At 39.1% G+C, this 22,280-nt stretch overlaps 1 protein-coding gene across 2 annotated transcripts in view; it reads right to left on the bottom strand.

Moving 5' to 3' along the window:
• ATP8B4 (ATPase phospholipid transporting 8B4 (putative)) overlaps positions 1 to 22,280 on the bottom strand; it is a 317,399-nt gene that overhangs the window by 250,292 nt on the left and 44,827 nt on the right. For both annotated transcript variants that reach the window (XM_081508362.1, XM_081508363.1), the window contains exon 2: positions 4,482 to 4,550. In XM_081508362.1, the coding sequence (XP_081364488.1) occupies positions 4,482 to 4,509 (28 nt within the window). In that variant the 5' untranslated portion in view covers positions 4,510 to 4,550. The remainder of the gene's footprint in view (positions 1 to 4,481; positions 4,551 to 22,280) is intronic.

Below are 22,280 nucleotides of genomic sequence, written 5' to 3'. Positions count from 1 at the left end.
GGATAGGGAAGCATGGTGTGCTGCAGTCCATGGGGTCACAAAGAGTCAGACATGACTTAGTGACTAAACAACAAAAATCTCCAGTCTATAAATAGAACTACAAGAATTGATATAATCTAAAGATGTAACATTCTCAATCATGATGATACAAATGATGATGACACCAAAGTCAGTGCCTCAAGTCATGTGGCCACTATAACAAGTCCAAGAGGAAGGAACTAGCTTCAGCTTTCTCTGCCAATTAGCACCACAGTGAATATAGACCCAACTATGTGGCAACATTTCACCTCATTACAAAGCTATCTATAAATGGGCTACTTACTAGCTCATTACAAATAGCCATGACAGTCTGTAAAATGAAATTCTATATGAGGAAGATCAGCAAGTTGTGTTCCTCATCAAGAATGGTTCAAGTAACTAATTTATTTCCCATTTAAATATTATTTCATAGTATTTGCACCCAAGGTGCTCAATCCAAAACAACTGAGTGGAATGACTTTTGGAATGGACTTTTGCCAAAAATCAATAAGATGACAAACTATTCTAAATCTAAAAGAAAATAAAGGAGTTTAAAGCCAAACACAATGTGTGAACATTATAATTAAATATCATACCAAAAATAAAAACAAGCTCTGAGACATGAGATGCGGGGACAGTTGGGGAAACTGAAAAATGGAATGTATGTTACTCATTCATCAATGTTACATTTCTTGGATTTGGTGACAATACTGCAGTTAAGATGGAGAATGTCCTTGTTCTTAGGAGATCTGTGCTGAAGTATTTGGGGATAAGAGTCATGATGTCTTCAATAACAAAAAAAGTTTATGTGTATAAAAGTGTTTGGGTGTGTGCTGGTGGAAGAGAGAGGAAAAAGAGGAAGCAAATGTGGCAAAATGGTAACAACTATAGAATTTAGGTGAAAGGTATTTGGGTGCTTATCATTCTTTCAATTTTTGTAAGTTCCAACATTTTCAAAATTAAAAGTTAGAGGGAAATATAAAAAAATAGAATGTTACAGAGAAAAGTTTAAAGTAGAAAAGGTACCTATGATTACAACATTATGATTTAAGAGCCAGTTTCAAAATAATGCACACCATAGTTCCATCTGGGGATATGTGGATAAATATACATTAAAGTATTAATAGAGGTCACTGATTAGAGCCCTCTAAATGGGCAACATGGCAGTCTGGAGCAGTTATCTCTGGATTGTCCAATTACAGTTACTTCTATTTTTTTATTTTTATTTATAAAAAATTGCTTATTTTATACATACGCATTCATATATCAGTTCAGTTCAGTTCAGTTGCTCAGTCGTGTCCAACTCTTTGCAACCCCATGAATTGCAGCATGCCAGGCCTCTCTGTCCATCACCAACTCCCAGAGTCTACCCAAACCCATGTCCATCAAGTTGGTGATGCCATCCAACCATCTCATCCTCTGTCGTCCCCTTCTCCTCCTGCCCCCAACCCTACCCAGCATGAGGGTCTTTTCCAATGAGTCAACTCTTCGCATGAGGTGGCCAAAGTATTGGAGTTTCACCTTCAACATCAGTCCTTCCAATGAACACCCAGGACTGATCTCTTTTAGGATGGATTGATTGGATCTCCTTGCAGTCCAAGGACTCTCAAGAGTCTTCTCCAACACCACAGTTCAAAAGCATCAATTCTGCAGCGCTCAGCTTTCTTCACCGTCCAACTCTCACATCCATACATGACCACTGGAAAAAACATAGCCTTGACTAGACGTACTTTTGTTGGCAAAGTAATGTCTCTGCTTTTAAATATGCTATCTAGGTTGGCCATAACCTTCCTTCCAAGGAGTAAGCGTCTTTTAATTTCATGGCTGCAATCACCATCAGCAGTGATTTTGGAGCCCCCAAAAATAAAGTCTGACACTGTTTCCACTGTTTCCACATCTATTTCCCATGAAGTGATGGGATCAGATGCCATGATCTTAGTTTTCTGAACATTGAGCTTTAAGCCAACTTTTTCACTCTCCTCTTTCACTTTCATCAAGAGGCTCTTTAGTTCTTCTTCACTTTCTGCCATAAGGGTAGTGTCATCAGCATATCTGAGGTTATTGATATTTCTCCCGGCAATCTTGATTCCAGCTTGTGTTTCTTCTAGCCCAGCGTTTCTCATGATGTACTCTGCATATAAGTTAAATAAGCAGGGTAACAATATACAGCCTTGACGTACTCCTTTTCCTATTTGGAAACAGTCTGCTGTTCTATGTCCAGTTCTAACTGTTGCTTCCTGACCTGCATACAGGTTTCTCAAGAGACAGGTCAGATGGTCTGGTATTCCCATCTCTTTCAGAATTTTCCACAGTTTATTGTGTTCCGGCTCCACGCAGAAGCGAAGTGGCTGCGACGGCTCCGCGCAGAAGCGTGGCCGAGAAGAGCTAGGCCGGGCCGGGGGCCGGGGGCGGCGGCCGACAGGAGCTAGGCGGGCACGGGGGCCGACAGGGTCTAGGCGCGGCGGGGGGCGGCGGCCGAGAAGGGCTAGGCTGGGCCGGGGGCCAGAGCCATCAGCCGACAGGGGCTAGGCGGGCCGGGGGCGGAGTTCAACAGGAGCTAGGCCGGGTCGGAGGCCAGGGGCAGCGGCCGAGAAGGGCTATGCAGGGCCGGCGGCCGGGGGCTGCGGGGAAAGGAGTTACCCAAGGCCCAAAGAGCAGGGGCTGCGTGGGCAAAGGAGGGCCGAGAGGAGTTACTCCACATTCAAGGTCAGGAGGGGCTGTCGTGAGTAGATTTCCCTTGTCCAAGGTAAGCAGCAACGGCTGCACTTTGCTGGAGCAGCCGTGAAGAAATACCCCACGTCCAAGGTAAGAGAAACCCAAGTAAGACGGTAAGTGTTGCGAGAGGGCATCAGAGGGCAGACACACTGAAACTAAAATTACAGAAAACTAGCTAATCTGATCACACGGACCACGGCCTTGTCTATCTCAATGAAACTAAGCCATGCCGTGTGGGGCCACCCAAGATGGATGGGTCATGGTGGAGAGGTCTGACAGGAAGTGGTCCACTGGAGAAGGGCATGGCAAACCACTTCAGTATTCTTGCCTTGATAACCCCATGAACAGTATGAAAAGGCAAAAAGATAGGACACTGAAAGATGAACTCCCCAGGTCAGTACGTGCCCAATATGCTAATGGAGATCAGTGGAGAAATAACTCCAGAAAGCCTGATGGGATGGAGCCAAAGCAAAAACGATACCCAGCTGTGGAGGTGACTGGTGATAGACGCAAAGTCCGATGCTGTAAAGAGCAATATTGCATAGGAACCTGGAATGTTAGGTCCATGAATCAAGGCAAATTGGAAGTGGTCAAACAGGAGATGGCAAGAGTGAACGTCGACATTCTAGGAATCAGCATTCATATATACATAGAAATTATTTTAAAAGAGTGAAACTGAACTTATCAAAACCTTGCAACAGTAGATTCTGTTGGAAACTTGTCCTTGTCAAAACTGGTTAATCTAATGTTTACATTATTAAGATAATATCAGTGACTAGGTATAAATAAATCACTTTATTTGTAAAAGAAGAAATGACGGCAATAATTCTAGACTCTTTAATCAGCTCTGTAAATATGAAAATATTGCCCCAGAGGGCATAACTAATGACCAAACTACACTGAGACAAATTTCAGCTCATTATGAGACTGAACATTGCAATGAATGTGTCCAACAAGGGAACAGGCTGCACCAAGAAATAACTGCCTATCAAAGTAGGTTAACCAACTATCAGACATATGATTAGAAGGAGAGTATTAGATATACTCTAATCCAGCCTTTCCTCTCTAACAAGTCTGAAATAAAACAGCAGTAATAAACCAAATACACTTCCACTGAAGGAAAAACTACACAACAATCTGTCACTGACTAACAAGGTTTAAGACAAGATTAATACTCTCAGGTCACAATGCTGTATTTCTTAAAACTAGAATACTATTAAAACTGTTCTGCTAGACAAATTACTCAACCAAAAACCAAATGTTTATTGCCATAATGAACTTAAATTATTTCTAACCATATGATCTTAGCTTTAAGTGTTGATGTATTCATACAATGGAATGCTGCTTTACAAGAAAAAACTGAATAACAACAAAATATTAATACATGCAACCATATGGAAATATGTCAAAAACCTTACACTTGGTGAAAGAAGACACAAGAATACATGCTGCATGGTTTCATTTATATTAATTTCAAAAATAGGCAAATCAACCAAATAGAAATCAGAAGGTGGTTGTGTACAATGCAGGGAAAATGAAAAAAGGGGGCACAAGGAACTTTCTGGAGTGATAGAAATATTGTCTCTTGCTTTTTGGTGATAATTACAAATCTACAAACAATTGTCAAAGCTCAAACAGAACACTCAAGATCTATGTGGATTTGTTTATAAATTACACCTCCTTGAAATTAAAATGAATGCTAAAAAAATCATACTTGCTTTGTATCTCATGAAGAACTCAATACTTACCAAGTGATTTCTTCTTACTGCAGAACATTATTGCACTTGATTATTTTTCACCAGTCCTCAACAGCTGGCCTATATAAGAAAACGGGATATGTACAAAACATTAGTATTTGAGAAACATTCGTTAACCAAAACTTCCCATCATTCAGCTTCCTTCCTAGTCAAATCTAGATGACTAGGAAGTCATCAACACAACAAAGAATAACAGACTCCATTTATGAGACTTAAATCTAACCAGACAGACACAGAAAACAAATTTATGATTACCAAAGTGGAAAGGGGGAAGGGATAAATTTGGAGTTTGCAATCAAAATATATACACTACTATATATAAAATATATAACCAACCAGGATCTGCTGTATAGTACATGGAACTATGTACAATGTTTTGTAATAACCTATAATGGAAAAGAATATAAAAAAGAATGTATATATGTGTATATATATACACACACATATATGTACATATATATAGAGAGAGACCCAAGTCAATTTGTTGTACACCTGAAACAAACACACCATTGTAAATCAATTCTACTTCAATTAAAAATTTTAAGAGAAACAATTCTATATAAAAATTACCTATTTGTATTATAGCAGATATATGGAACAACTTAAAGTAAGAACAAATATGACATTCAATTTGGCATTAAAATGGAGCCAAATTTTCTAACATATTCAAAACTTTGTAAATTTGAATATTACAGAGGTGATGCTCCAACACCTGCGTTTTATTTAAGTGCCAAGTGTGATTCCTTCCAGAGAACCCAAGTCCAAGAAGTGAAGATGGTCCCATATAGAATTAAATGAAGGAGGAACATGCCTAGACACATAGTAATCAAACTGACAAAAACTAAGGACAGAGAAAATATTAAAAGCAAGAAAGGAAAAGCAACAAATAATAAACAAGGGAATCCCCATAAGACTATCACTTGATTTTTTAGCAGAAACTGTACAAGCCAGAAGGGAATGGCTTGACATATTTAAAGTAAAGAAAGAGAAAAACCTAAAACCAAGAACACTTTGCTCAGCATGACTCTCGTTCAGAATTGATGGAGAAATCAAAAACTTTATAGACAAACAAAAGCTAAAAGAATTCAGCACCACCAAACAAGTGTTACCACAAATGCTAAAGCAATTCTTTAAGCATAAAAGAAAAGGCCACAATTAGAAACAAGAAAATTACAAAATGGTAAAGTTCACTAATAAATGGAAACATACAGTAAAAGTAAGAAATCATCTACACACAAATATGATGTCAAAACAGTAATTGTGAGAAGAGGAAAGTACAAATGCAGGATATTTGAAATGCATTTTAAATTAAGAAACCAGCAACTTAAAACAATCATGTATACATATAGACTGCTACATCAAAACCTCATGGTAACCACAAACAAAAAATCTATAATAGATAAACACACAGAAAAGAAAAAGAATCCAAACACAACACTAAAGATAGTTATCAAATCACAAGAGAAGTAAACAAAAGAGAAAAGGAATAAAAAAAGTCCTACAAAATCAAAAATAACTTTAAAATGGCAATAAGAACATATATATCAATAATTATCTCAAATGTAAATAGATTAAATGCTCCAACCAAAAGACATAGGCTGGCTGAATAATACAAAAACAAGATCCATATATATGTTGTCTATAAGAGACCCACTTCAGATCTAGAGACACATATAGACTCAAAGTGAGGGGATAGAAAAAGGTATTCTATACAAATAGAAATCAAAAAAAAGCTAGAGTAGCAGTACTCCTATTAGACAAAATAGACATTAAAATAAAGACTGTTACAAGACACAAAAAAGGACATTACATACTAATCAAGGGATCAACATAAAAGATATAACAATTATATATGCACCCAACACAGGAGCACCTCAATATATTCAGCAAATGTTAGACATAAAAGGAAAATTGACAGTAATACCATAGTGGAGGACTTTAGCATTCCACTTACATCAATAGAAACATCATCCAGACAGAAAATCAATAAGGAAACACAGGCTTTAAATGACACATTAGAACAGATAGATTTAATTGATATTTATAGAGCATTCCATCCAAAATCAGAAGAATATATCTTCTTTTCAAGTGCATATGGAACATTCTCCAGAAAACGAAGTCTTGGTAAATTTAAGAAAACTGAAGTCATATGAGGCATCTTTTCCAACTACAGTGCTCTGGGACTAGAAGTAAATTACAAGAAGAAACAGCAAAAACCACAATCACATAGAAGCTAAACAATATGCTACAAACTACCAATGGACCACTGAAGAAATCAAAGAGGAAATTAAAACATACCTAGAAACATAAAAATGAAAATACAATAATCCAAAACCTGTGGGACATAGCTAAAGTAGTTCTAAGAGGGAAGTTAATAGTGATACAAGCTTAGCTCAGGAAACAAGAAAAATTACAAATAACAACCTAACCTTACACTAAAGCAACTAGAGAAAGAACAAACAAAACCCAAAGTTAGTAGAAGGAAAGAAATCATAAAAATCAGATTGAAAATAAATGATAAAGAGACAAAGAAAACAATAGAAAAGATTAGTGAAACTAAAGATTGTTCTTTGAAAAGATAAATAAAATTGATAAACCTTTACAAAGACTCATCAAGAAAAAAAAAAAGGAGAGGATTCAAATCAATAAAATCAGAAATGAAAAAGGAGAAATTACAACTGACAGCACATAAATTCAAAGTATCAGAAGAGACTACTATGAATAACTATACACCAATGAAATGGACAACCTAGAAGAAATGGACAAATTCTTAGAAAGGTACCATCAACTAAGATTGAGTCAGGAAGAAACAGAAACTATGAACAGATCAATTGCATGCATGCTGCATGCTAAGTCGCTTCAGTCGTGTCCGACTCTGTGCGACCCCATGGACAGCAGCCCACCAGGCTCCTCTGTCCACGGAATTCTCCAGGCAAGAGTACTGGAGTGGGTTGCCATTTTCTTCTCCATAATAGGCTGTCTGCTGCTGCTGCTGCTAAGTCGCTTCAGTCGTGTCTGACTTTTTGCGATCCCATAGACGGCTGCCCACCAGGCTCCTCCATCCATGGGATTTTCCAGGCAAGAGTACTGGAGTGGGTTGCCATTGCCTTCTCCAACAGACAAATTATATGTACTGAAATTGAACTTCTAATTTTAAAAAACTCCCAAACAAAAGGCAAGACCAGATGATTTCACAGGTGAGTTCTATTATACACTTACAGATTAGCTAACACCTATCCTTCTGAAACTATTTCAAAAACAGGAAGGAACACTCCCAAACTCATTCTATGGGGCCCCCATCACCCTGATACTGAAACCAAACAAAGATATCACAAAAAAGAGAAAGTTACAGGTCAATATCAATGATCAATACAGACATAAGAATCCTCAATACTAACAAACCAAATTCAACAATGCATTAGAAGGATCATATACCCATGATAAAGTAGGATTTATCACAGAGATGCAAAGATTTTTTAATATCTGCAAAATCAGTGTGTGATACACCACATTAACAAGTTGAAGAATAAAAATCATATGATCTAAATAGATGCAGAAAAAGTTTTCAACAAAATTAAACACCCATTTGTGATAAAAAAAAAAAAAGTAAAAAACAACCTTCTATAAAATGAAAAGAAAATCTTCCTTAAAATGGGCATAGGGAAACTACCTCAATGTAATAAAGGCCATGTACGACAAATCCACAGCTGATATCACACTCAATGGTGAAAAACTGAAAGCATTTCCCCTAAGATCAGGAATAAGACAAAGATGTCTAGTCTTCATCACTTTTATACAATATAGTTTTGAAAGTTCTAGCTACAACAATCTGAGAAGAAATAAAACAAATCCAAATTGGAAAAGAAGAAGTAAAACTGTCACTGTTTGCAGATGACATGACACTATACATAGAAAATCCTAAAGATGTTACTAGAAAACTACTAGAACTCATCAATGAATTTGGTAAAGTTTCAGGATAAAAAATTAAAACACAGAAATCAGCTTCACTCCTATACAATAATAATGAAAGATCAGAAAGAAAAATTAAGAAAATCCCATTTACCACTACATCAAAAAGTATAAAATACTTGGAAACAAACCTATCTGAGGAGGCAAAATACCTGTACTCCAAAAACTATTAGATGCTGATGAAAGAAATCAAAGAAGACACAAATAGATCAAAAGATATAACATGTTCTTGGTTTGGAAGAATCAATACTGTCAAAACAGCAATACTATCCAAGGCAACCTACACATTTAATTCAACCCCTATCAAATTACCAATGGCCTTTTTCACAGAACTAGAAAAAAAATTTTAATTTGTATGGAAACACAAAAGACCTCAAATAGCAAAAGCAATCTTGAGAAAGAAAAGCAGCTGGAGGAATCAGGTTCCCTGACTCCAGACTATTGTACAAACCTATAATCATTAAAGCTGTATGGTAGTGGCACAAAAATGGAATTGTAGATCCATGAAACAGGATGGAAAGCCCAGAAATAAACCTCCTCATCTATGGTCAATTAATCTATGACCAAAGAGGCAAGAATACAATGGAGAAAAAGCATTCTTTTCAATAAGTGGTGTGGTAAAACTGAACACCTACATATAAAAGAATGAAATTAGAACATTCCCTAACGCCATACACAAAAATAAACTCAAAATGGGTTAAAGACCTAAATGTAAGACCAGAGTCTAGAACTCCTAGAGGAAAATATAGGCAGAACACTCTCTGACATAAATCACAGAAATATCTTTTTGGATCCCTCTCCTAGAGTAATGGAAATAAAAACAAAAACAAACAAGTCAAACCTAATTAAACTTAAAATAAAAGTTTTTGCCCAGCAAAGGAAACCATCCACAATGTGAAAAGACAACCTACAGAATGGGAGAAAATATTTGCAAATGATGCGGCCAACAAAGGCTCAGGCTCCAAAATATACAAACAGTTCATGCAGCTCAATATCACAAAAACAAAAACCCAATAAGCAAAAGATCTAGATAGACATTTCTCCAAAGAAGACATACATATGACCAAAAAAGGAAAATGCAAAGCTGCTCAACATTGCTAACTATAAGAGAAATGCTAATGAGAACTACAATAAGGTATCACCTCACACTAGTCAAAATAACCATCATCAAAAAGTCTATAAATAATAAATGCTAGAGAGGGAGTGGAGAAAAAGGAATCCTCCTACATTCTTGGTGGAAATGTAAATTGGTGCAGCCACTATGGAGAACAGTATAGAGGTTCATCTAAGAGCTAAAAATAGAGCTACCCTATGATCTGCAATCCAACTCCTGGGCATAATTCAAAAAGATACACACACACCAATGTTCACTGCAGCACTATTTACAATAGTCAGGACATGGAAGCAAACCAAATGTCCATTGGCAGACGAGTGAATAAAGATGTGATGTGTGTGTGTATGGAATATTACTCAGTCATAAGAAACAATGAAATAATGCCCATATGCAGCAACATGGATGTACCTAAAGAGTACCATGTACTAAGTAAGCCAAAGACAAATATCATACAAACATCATTTTCACATGGAACGTAAAATTTAAAAAGACACAAATGATCTTATTTCCAAAAAGAGACTCACAAAGAGAGCAAACAAACTTATGATTGCCAAATGGGACAGGGGGTACTGAAAGGGATATATTAGGAGGCAGGGTTAACAGACACACATGCTCAGTTTTGTCTGACTCTTTGCAACCCCGTGGACCAGGCTCCTCAGTCCATGGGATTCTCCAGGCAAGAATATTGGAGTGGAGTGCCATTTCCTTCTCCAACATATACACACTCTGTATAAAACAGGTAGCTAACAAGAACCTACTCTATAGCACAGGGAACTATATTATGTAATAACCTATTTATAAGGGGAAACAATCTGAAAAAGTATATGTGTGTGGTATACATATATGTGTGTGTGTATGTGTGCTATATAATATATAAAAGTACATATATATTTCATATATGTATGAAGTAAGCAAGGAGAACATAAGGAAAATGGGACTACATCAAACTAAAAACCATGAACAGTGAAGGAAACTATCAACAAAACAAAAAGGCCACCTAATGCATTTGGGAAGATATTTGCAAATGATACATCTGATAAGGAGTTAACATCCAAAATGTACAAAGAACTCGTACAACTCAACATCAAAATAAAAAAAAAAAACCAACCCCATTAAAAAATGATCAGAAGACCTGAACAGACATTTTTCCAAAAAATACATATGGATGGCAAGCAGATACATAAGAAAGATGCTCAGCATCACTAATTAGCAGAGTAATACAAATCAAAACTACAATGAGATGCACCCCAATTTTCATTGCAAGCAATATTGACAAGAGCCAAGACATAGGGAAATAACCGATTTCAGTTATTTCACTGAAAAATGAATGGATAAAGAAGATGCACTATATATACATACAATGGAATACTACTCAGTCATAAAAAAGAATGTCATTTGCAGCAACATGGATGGATCCAGATAGTATCATACTAACTAAAGTAAATTAGAAAGAGAAAGACAAATAACACGATACCATGTATATGTGGAATCTAAAATATGATACAAATGAACTTATCTAAGAAACAGACTCACAGACATAAAAAACAAGCTTGTGGTTGCCGGTGGGGAGGAGCGTTGAAGAGAGATGGATTGGGAATTTGAAGTCAGCAGATGCAAGCTATTATATACACAATGGACAAACAAGATCCTACAGTATGTATGCCGGCTAAGTCACTTGTCATGTCCGACTCTTTGTGACTCCATGGACTGTAGCCTGCCAGGCTCCTCTGTCCATGGGATTCTCCAGGCAAGAATACTGGAGTGGGTTGCCATGCCCTCCTCCATGGGGTCTTCCCAACTCAGGGATCAAACCCAGATTTCTTATGTCTCCCGCATTGGCAGGCATATAGAGAACTATACTTAATATCCTGTGATAAACCATAGCAGAAAAGAATATAAGAAAGAATGTGTATAGGTATGTATGTGTGTATATATACATATATATGTACATATGGGAATACCAGACCATCTGACCTGTCTCTTGAGAAACCTGTATGCAGGTCAGGAAGCAACAGTTAGAACTGGACATGGAACAACAGACTGGTTCCAAATAGGAAAAGGAGTATGTCAAGGCTGTATATTGTCACCCTGCTTACTTAACTTGTATGCAGAATACATCATGAGAAATGCTGGGCTGGAAGAAAAACAAGCTGGAATCAAGATTGCCGGGAGAAATAGCAATAACCTTAGATATGCAGATGACACCACTCTTATGGCAGAAAGTGAAGAAGAACTAAAGAGCCCCTTGATGAAAGTGAAAGAGGAGAGTGAAAAAGTTGGCTTAAAGCTCAACGTTCAGAAAACTAAGATCATGGCATCTGGTCCCATCACTTCATGGCAAATAGATGGGGAAACAGTGAAAACAGTGTCAGACTTTATTTTTTGGGGCTTCAAAATCACTGCAGATGGTGATTGCAGCCATGAAATTAAAAGATGCTTACTCCTTGGAAGGAAGGTTATGACCAACCTAGATAGCATATTTAAAAGCAGAGACATTACTTGGCCAACAAAGGTCTGTCTAGTCAAGGCTATGTTTTTTCCAGTGGTCATGTATGGATGTGAGAGTTGGACAGTGAAGAAAGCTGAGCACCGAAGAATTGATGCTTTTGAACTGTGGTGTTGGAGAAGACTATTGAGAGTCTCTTGGACTGCAAGGAGATCCAACCAGTCCATCCTAAAGGAGATCAGTCCTGGGTGTTCATTGGAAGGACTGATGTTGAAGCTGAAACTCCAATACTTTGGCTACCTCATGCGAAGAGTTGACTCACTGGAAAAGACCCTAATGCTGGAAAGGATTGGAGGCAGGAGGAGAAGGGGACGACAGAGGATGAGATGGCTGGATGGCATCACCGACTCGATAGACATGGGTTTGGGTAGACTCCGGGAGTTGGTGATGGACAGGGAGGCCTGGCGTGCTGCGATTCATGGGGTCGCAAAGAGTCAGACACAACTGAGCGACTAAACTGGATATAAAACTGGACTTTGCTGTACAGTAAAAATTACATTACAAATCAACTAAATTTTTTAAAAACTACAGTGAGATACCATTTCACACATGTCAGATGGCTATTATCAAAATGACAACACATAGAAATTGATGGCAAGGATGCAGAGAAAAGAGTTTTCTTATGCACTTTCACTATGGAATACAATATAGAGATTCCTCAAAAAAGTAAAAGTAGAACTACCATATGATCCAGCAATTTCACTTTGGGGTATTTTTTGACTTTTGGATATTTTTCCAAATAAAAATACTAACTCAAAAAGACATTAAGCACCCCCATGTTCATCACAGTAGTATTTACAATAGCCAAGATATGGAAGCAAATAGCCAAGATATGGAAGCAACCTAAGTATCCACTGATAGATGAATGGATAAAGGTGTGGTGTATATAAACAATTAAATACTATTCAGCCATTAAAAAAATGAAATATTGTCAATTTTGATGACATAGATGGACCTAGAGGGTATTATGCTAAGTGAAAGAACAAAAAGACATATACTGTATGGTTTCACTTATATGTAGAATCTAAAAAACAAAACAAATGGATAAATATAACAAAACAGAAACACATATACAGAGAACAAACAGGTGGTTGCAGGGATGGGGAGACAGAGGGAGGGAGAATGAGTGAAATAGGGAGATTAAGAAGTATAAACTTCTAGTGAAGAATGAGTGAAATAGGGAGATTAAGAAGTATAAACTTCTAGTGACTAAACAAATGAATCATGAGAATGAGATGTACTGTGTGGGGCATATAGTAAATAATAATATAATATCTCTGCATGGTAATAGATGGTAAATAGACATCATGGTGATCCTTTTGTAATGTTGAATTTGTAATGTTATAATGTTTGTAATGTTGAAATATTGAATCATTGTGTTGTGCACCAGGAACTACTATAGTGTTATAGGTTAATTATGGATGTGCGAGTTGGACGGTGAAGAAAGCTGAGGGCCACAGAATTGATGCTTTTGAACTGTGGTGTTGGAGAAGACTCTTGAGAGTTTCTTGGACTGCAAGGAGATCCAATCAATCCATCCTAAAAGAGATCAATCCTGAGTGTTCATTGGAAGGACTGATGTTGAAGCTGAAACTCCAATACTTTGGCCACCTCATGCGAAGAGTTGACTCATTGGAAAAGACCCTAATGCTGGGTAGGATTGGGGGCAGGAGGAGAAGGGGACGACAGAGGATGAGATGGTTGGATGGCATCACCAACTCGATGGACATGGGTTTTGGTAGACTCCGGGAGTTGGTGATGGACAGAGAGGCCTGGCGTGCTGCAATTCATGGGGTCGCAAAGAGTCAGACACAACTGAGCGACTGAACTGAACTGATACCTCAAAAAACAAACAACAAACGCATAGAAAAAGAGATCAGATTTGTTATTACCAGAGACAAGGGGTGGAAAGAGGGGGGATTGGATGAAGGTGATTAAAATATACAAACTTCCAGTTAGAAGGTAAGTACTAGGCATGTAAAGCGCAACCATGATCAATATAACAGTAGTGTATGTTATGTACAAAAGTCGTTAAGAGAGTAAATCCTATGAGTTCTCATCACAAGAAAAATAATTTAATTTTATCTATATGAAATTATGGATGTTCATTAAACTTACTGTGGTAATCATTTCATGATGTAGGTCCAGTCTTATGCTATACACCTTAAACTTACACAGCGCTGTATGTCAATTACTTCTCAATAAAATTGGGAGAAAAAATAAAATTATTTAGAAATAAATAGGGGGCAGAATAATATTATGTTTCATTTTTTCCCCTACATGTGGTCTCATTTCTTTCATATGGCAAACTCCATTAAGGATTTAGAATGAATAAATAAAGGGCAAACAATGTCAACCCAGTAGACCATGGACATGAACTCAGACACCTCTGCAAACACATGACAGTAAGGAGAGCTTCTGAATTCATATTCTCTAGGTTAGAAAGAGAAATGACTTGTTTGTTCCTGCTCAAAGATGTGGTGTGGCAGGATGCATTAAACACCCACGAAAGAAGAAGCTGGTCACTCATCTAGAGATCAGAAAAGAGGAAGAGCAATGCTTATGGCTTAGCAGTTACAAGAAAGGAGGATGCAGAGGAATTTCATCAACACCTATTTCTCCACTATAAATTTCTAGAATCTAAAAAGCCTGAAACTAGCAGCATTTCTCCCTGTTGTGCACCTAGATTCACAAGTTCCCATCCACTATAGCCAGGAAAAGCCATAGCCTCAGCAGCGCTGAGGGAATAACACCCACCTCAGTGTCCCTGACAGGTAGGGCCATCAACACTTCCTAAGACCCACTGCTTTTCCAGGGACAAGTCACTAAAATTGATGAATCCAACATGAAGATGGGGTTACTACTGCTGGGTGCTGCGAGAAGCCAGGAGAAGTCCTCCAATATGACCCATCAATAACTCTTCTGTTCCTCCTCCCATGCCTTCTACCAACTGGTACAAGGCTGCCTAAAACAATCCTCCCCTCCCCTCACTGTTCCCCAGCCCTAGGCAGCAGATGCCTCCAGGACAGGCCTGCTGACCAGTTACTGCTTTCCCCTGCATTCCTTCATTAATAGGTTTCCCTGTTCCAGCCCTGGCCACCCACAGACTCGGGTCCTCACTGAAACCAGAGTGATATTGATAAAAGTTAAACAGCATTATGTCACACCCCTACTTAAAACCTTTTAATCACCTCCTATTGGCCTAAAGAAATAAAAAGATCAAATTCCACATGATTCTGTGGCCCCTCTGCAACCTGGACCCTGCTAGTCTTTCTACTCTGACTTGTCATCACTCTCCTTATAGTCCCCATTCCTCCTTGCACCCCCTCATGTCTATACTACAGAAATACTCAACTCAGCTTTTTCCATTTGAGGGCCATGATTCATGTTCTTTCTTTGTCAGTCATAATCTAATACCCATGGTCAATACTTTCACCTGACTAATTTGTACCTATCTTTTCAATATCAACTCAAACTGCACTCCTAGCACTTCCTCTAGGAGTTCTTCCCTGGCCCCCCAAATCAGAGATAAGACCAATTCCTGTGTGCTCCCATAGAATCAAGAACTTCCCATCTCAGAGCCCCTATAATTCTAAAGTTTACTTGCCTATCACATTAGCTGTTTTCCCCTTAGTCTACAAACACCAATGGGGCAGAGAACTGATCTGTCTGGTCCATAGTTGTATCTTCAGTATCAAATGCACAACTGGCATGCGGCAGTGCTCAGTAAAGATCTGCTAAATGAAAGAATGAATTTCTCAGTTTCTATGAGGAATAAGGCAAGGGCTTCCTGATACTAAAAGGCATTTCCCTTTTAGCAACTCTCCCTTCCTAGACCCCAACTCTAAGTTCAAGAAAGTTTTAGATCCTCCCAAACTGGGAACCTTTGTGGCTTTCTTGGCCGCTCTCTCTCTCTGGCTGGTCCCTATCCTCCCGTGCAACCCCACCTCCAACCTAGGAAGAACCTCAAAGAATGAGAAGTATTTGGTTAGCAATAGGAAGAGTGTTGCAGGCAAACTGAATAGCATGAGAAAGGAGAAGGAAATTTGCAAATCTCTAGGAGTAGAAGGGCAAGAGGAAGCACCCCGACTCTAAAAGAAGATGCACAGAAAGGATTTTTTTTTTTTTTGAGGGAAAGACTTTCTGTGAGAAAAACATGGACAAAAGTGGGTTTTTATCCATGAGGAGCTATTTTTGTTCCAAAAAATATTTACAACAGATACAAAACGTCGACATGGGAAAGGATGAATGGATTCAATGACAATGACACCTCAATCTGATGGCCCCATCTGGCCAAAAGGTTTTAAGGCTCATCAGCAAGTTCTAAGTCAACTTGTTAGGGCTTAAAAACTCTCTGGAGACTAAGTTAACATATTCTGTTTTCATGAGCTCAGAGTCCCTCAAGCAGGTAAAAGGAAGAACAGTTCTTTAAGCAGGATGGCAAAAGGGACTCTCCACCTTGACAGGTGCCAATGAGAATGCAGGCAAAAAGAAAGAAATTCAATCTCTCAGGAAGTTATTAGGAGTACTGGCCACTGGCCAACTTTTTCTTTCTTTCTCCTTACTGGTTTGCTAGATTGCTTTGAGGGATTAGCACTAATAAATAGCCAGTACACAGGATGAACTTAATATATATTTGTGCAATATAAAGGTAACTAAAGAGAAAATATCCATGGAACCCCTTCAATCTCTTATTTTAGATCTTCCTATAAGCACTTTTCATTTTAAAATCCCCAGACAATTAAACATAAAGCAAAACCATATCCTTTCTAAAATTACCTTTAAGCCTTACAATTATTTCAATGCTTTTAATTTCTCTAATACCACCTTCCAAAATATCTTTGAAACTTATTTTTAATATAATGAATAAATCTTTTTTAGTCATTTTTGCCTTTGTAGAAAATATGCTGTATTTCATATTTAATGCAGAGTGATAATATAATCACTGTTGTATGAATTAAACATTTCTCTGAGGTTTGTGAAAATTGTTTCTTATTAATGATCTTATCCAAGTGTTTTTACTCTCTAAAACATGTTGTTATAACAAAAGTTAAGAATTCAAGTCCACGTTTCCTCCAATCCAATTTTTTCTTTATAAAAGCAGCAACCCAGATATATCTAATGGAGTACTCATAGTAATATATCAGATTCTAGTGTAAATTTGAGGAAGTAAAATTTAGTCCTTTTATTGCCTTATATTTATCAACTCACCAAAATACCCCAGCTGACACTCACTGATGTTAGAGAAAAGAAAAAGCCATCTTCTATTGAACTTTCAGATGAGTGAGGGTCTAAGGAAATAGACTGGGGGAAAAAAAAACAGGTGATAAAGAAGGATTTGCTAAAATAAAATCTAGTTTAAGATTTTGAAATTCAACCATTTACAAGTGCTGAAGCAAACATTATTTACATAAAAACATTGTTCCTTTTTTGAAATCACCCCAAAGCAGAAGAAGTGGAAGAAAGTAAGTCGCTGAATAGGTTTTATCTAACCCTTGCCTTCATCTCTTGCAAGGGGTTAAGATGGTGGTTTTCGTGTGTCAAAGTCTTGGTGGATTTTTACAAGACAGGTCTGAGGAAAGTAGGAAGAGAGAGAAATGTAACCCAAATAATAGCTAAGCACTTTACCTATGTTAATTTATTTATGTGAGTATTCTTTTGGAAAAGATTGAGAGTGATGCTTGCATGAAGAATTTGATTTTTTTTTTTTAATTTCAAGTTCAGGTTTTGAATCTTGGTCACAGAATGTAATTCTTCTAATAGAAAAAAAAAAATGGCAAAGTCAAAAGAAAAAACTCCAGTTTGTTTAGGGAAAATAAGAAGTTGATTTCAGATACCTTGAGATTAAGGGCCATAAAAAGACATCCAAGTTGGAAATGCTACTCAAGCAGCTGTCTGCAAAAGGAGGCGTACTGGTCATATTATGATTCCTAATAGAGGTCCCTACTTTACAATGAAAATGGGTACACTAGGGTGCAGGTGACTCAACACTTTAAGTAAAGGATTAAAATGGAGTTTTTCTTTAAAGATCAGAGGCCATTCAACAATCAAGTTATTATAGTTAATTCCCCTTGCTCCAATTCCACAATCACCAAGCAATCTGCTGGTAATAACTTGCTTTCCCACAGAAGTCTGCCTACAGGGAAGGAATACACTAGCCATACATGCTGAAGTGAACATTCTGGTCCTCCTGACAGTTACACTGTACATTTTCAATTAATAAATTGTGGTTCATCTGTCTATATCATCTGTCTCCTGAGCTATATTAGTCTGTCCCAGAAATGCAGATCTGCTTTTGGTATGCTGTTGACTTATGTCCAAAGTATACAGGACAAATGACCCACCCTGGCCATAATAAACTCACCAACAGGCCACCAAGGGCAGGGCCAGCTGATCTGCTCAAGGGGCAGCAGGATGTGATGGCTGCAAGCTTGTCTTTTGGAGTCAAAGAAACTGACCTTGGATTCCTGCTTTTTGCACCAGCATTACAGAATCCAGGGCAGATAAGCTGTCTAAGCCTCAGAACGCACCTGGACAGGTCATTGGGAAAAGGGAGCTCATTATATAGCTTTCTTGAAGGCAGTCCTCTGAACTTCCTGTCAAAATGTCTACATAAACATTAGGATAAAATGAGGACAGTAAGGGTAACTACTGTAAGACATTCTGCAGCAAAAGAGGTACCTGCAACTGGGTAATGAGGCTTTAAAGAGAAGATGTGTTTACAGTGGGGAGCAAGGCCATAGCAATAAATTGAGGGAATAAAACCAATGGGAAGAGAGAATGAAAATATGAAGGAGGGGGACAGCAAGACAAAGGAATCAGAGGAGACTGGAAAAGAAAGGGGAAAGGAAGGGGTGGGGCAGTTGGAGAAGAGACAGGAGGAGCAGCTGAAGCCAGGAGAGTAGGGCAGGCAGATTCCTGGCAGCTCTCCTTTCTCGCCAGAGTGCTGCCAGGGAGCACCCTCAGCCTGGCTTCATCTCAGTGTCAAGGGTGGAACAGGGGTGTGCCCAAGGAGGATCCTCTGTATCCTTTGAGCAGTGGATCCTCTCCAGTTCTCAGGACTCAGCAACAAGACCCCAGAGAGCTTCAAGGAGCCCGACCCCAGCCCTCACCCCTGTGAGGTCTCCAGCCACACACCCCCCTTCTGTTCTCCTGTCTCCTTCTGTTCTTGCCTCCCTCTCTCCCCAGCTCTGCCTCCTCTTCTTCTTGGGAGGCACTGTCCTGAACAGGAGAGACTTGCTGGAAAGCAGATCCCAATCCGAGTTCAGCCACTTTCTATCTAGTGTCACTTTGACCAGGTCACTTACCCTTCCTAAGACTCACTCTCCGAATCTGTAAAACAGAAGAAATAATGCCTTCCTCCCAAGGCTGTTGCGAGAATATACAGCTCACTCCATAAAAATGTGATCCCTCCCCCTTCTTCCTTCCTCCCCATCTGTCTCTCTCCTCCTACTCCCTCCCCTTTTCTCTGCTTTCACTCTCTAAGTTTCCTTTCCCTGTTCCCTTCTCTTTCACATTCTCACTAAGGCACTTGCCTTCCAACCCAACCCACTTCTTTTCTGAGGACTAATCCACCAAGAGAAAGGGGAGGTGGGCTGAGGCTTAGGTGAGCGGAAGAACCCCTCTGCTTGAGCAATAGTGGGGCCTAAGGATGGGAAGTGGGATGGCAGGATTAGGGAGTTGGCCCCTTCTTTCCTCCTCTGCTGTCCACCTTCTCTGGTTCTGCCCCTGACCCTATTCTCCCTCTGGCCCTAGGTTCCCAGAAGCTCAAAAGCAAAGCTTCAGCGACCCCTCCCACCTCTGGACATGGTGACCTTGCAATCATATATGCTGGCAATGCTGCCTATCAGCCCAAGAATATTCCCCCTGCTCTGGGCCTCTAAGGGATGGGGTGGGGAAGGGAGCATAGCTCTGAGACTCCAGGGAAGGAATATTTTTGGTCCAAAAGGGAAATCTCAGCCTTGGGAGGTTAGACCAATCATGGATAAAGTAAGGAATAAGCCCAGGCCTCAGTCCTACATATGTGCAGCTTTGACTGTGATATGAGAGTAGGAGGTATAGATAATGTTCTCATCATAGTGAGTGTCAGTGATAACTGCCAGCACCCATAGTGCTTGCAGAGTGAAGATACTGGGCAAAAATAAAAGTAAAAAAATTTAAGCCAGTCTGTGCATGTGTTTGTCAAAGTGATGGTTAGCACAGCCAAATGTATAAACTGCCTACCAATTATATCTAATTACCATGCCTCAACAATAAAGTATTCTATTTCCCATATAATGTATATCAGAGTGATGTTGTTGTGAGTTATGTCGACACTGAAGTCTGTTTATATTCTGTTAGGCATGCAGCTGTTACCCAGCCACAGAATACTAAAGTGGTGGGACCCTGCTTCCTTTTTCCTCTTGTTTATGTCCTGCTTATTTTCCAACAGTTTCCTTTTCTCTTTCCTTTCTTATCCTTTCCTCATCTGCTCTCACTGCCTCTCTTGTGCATTTTCAAAACGCTTTTCCTCATCCTGCCCTTTCTCTATCAAACATGTCTCCTCTGGCTTGGTCATCTTCCTTCCCCTCCTCCATTAGCCTGGAGCCAGAGGACCAGGTTTGATCCTGTTAGCTCTCTCCTTCCAGCAAGTTCCCCTCCATTCTAAGCCCTGGTTTTCTCATCTGTAAACAGGGACAATCAGCTAACTCATGGGATCATTTAACAAACAGAGGTCATACCTGTAAAAAAAACTAGCACAGTGCCTCCTGATATAAAGTTAAACATTCAAGAAAGGAAAGCTATTACTTCAATTTTTCTTAAATATATCCTTAACTCTATGTAGAAAACCTCCTATCGAATTTGAGAGCATCTCTACTGACATTCAACCATCAAACACTTATTAGATATCTGTTCTACATCAAACTTGGGCTGAGTAGAGGGAGGCAAGGATCATTTCTTCAAAAGCCAGGAGTCTGGGGTAGATGGTATCAGAAACACAGAAAGTTCAATAGTGCAGATCTCTGTCAGAAGAAGGGACTAAAAACCATGGAGACAGAGGGAAGGAAGTCACCAAGCCTGCTTTGCAGAGTCAGCTATGATCTCACACATGGTAATTCCCAGTAAAGTCCTGAGTTTGCTCAATAAAACAAGGTAAGTACCGGCAAGAAGGACAGCAAGTGGAAAGACCAAGTGTTGTGAAAGGGAGCAATGACAGTCATGACAACCAGATTACAGGGAGCATGGAGTGTGGTGTGTATGGGGCTGGCAAGGTAGGTAAGAGATGGAGTCTGAAAGAAGTCATCATTGTCAGCATCATCACTCCCATCCACTAAGTACCTAGCCTCATGCTAAGCACTGATTAAATGTATTCTCTCATTTAATCCTCACCAAAATGTTATGGGCAGGAACTATCGTTCTCCCATTTGATAGATGAAGTGACACAGGACATTGTTACAGTCAAGATCCTGATTGATCCTCAGGTACTGGGGAGGCAGAAGTGTTCTCTCTGCAGAAAGGTATGCTTAGAATCTAGGCCCCCTTGTCCACTGTCATTGCTTCCTCATGTCCCTCTATGTGAGTGCAAGCTGACAGAGTTTTTAGGAAGGTTTTACTCTCACAGCCAAGAACAGGAATGGAAAGAGATGGGGGATAATGACAACAGGCAACAGAGCTGGATTCTAGAAATATGTCTGCAGTTGAAATTGACAAACATTAAAAATGGTCCATATGCTGGGGCGCAAAACAAGGAAGAACCTGGGATGACTTCTGAGTTTTCGCTCAGGGCAAGAGAGGATAATTAATGAAAATGACAAACAGAGCAGTGAAAGGAGAAGGTAGAGGAGCAGGAACAGGAATTGAGGTGCGACAATAGTTAAGTTCACTTTGAGCACACTAGGCTTGAAATGCCTCTTGATCACTGAAAATATCCTCAGCATGAAAGAGAAGAGACCGATTTGTAGACTTGGAACTGTCAACACATGAGGAAGCACTGAAGTCACGGGGGATGAATGATCTCATTCAGAAAGAAGAACGAAGAGAAGTGAGGAGAGGTGAGCGGGTGAGGATGAGTCAGTGAGAGGATGAGGACAAGGTCCTGGGGAACACCCAACCTCAAAAGAAGGTTCAGAGAAAGATATATTGAAACAAAATGCTGTAGCTTTCCTCCTACAACTTCTTCTTCAGGGCATCGAGCACAGAGCCTGGTGCAGGGTAGGCAGGT

Source organism: Giraffa tippelskirchi, chromosome 7 (assembly GCF_054371585.1).
Source record: "Giraffa tippelskirchi isolate mGirTip1 chromosome 7, T2T-mGirTip1v1.2.pri, whole genome shotgun sequence".
Taxonomy (NCBI): domain Eukaryota; kingdom Metazoa; phylum Chordata; class Mammalia; order Artiodactyla; family Giraffidae; genus Giraffa; species Giraffa tippelskirchi.
This window is presented reverse-complemented; position numbering and strand designations above follow the sequence as displayed.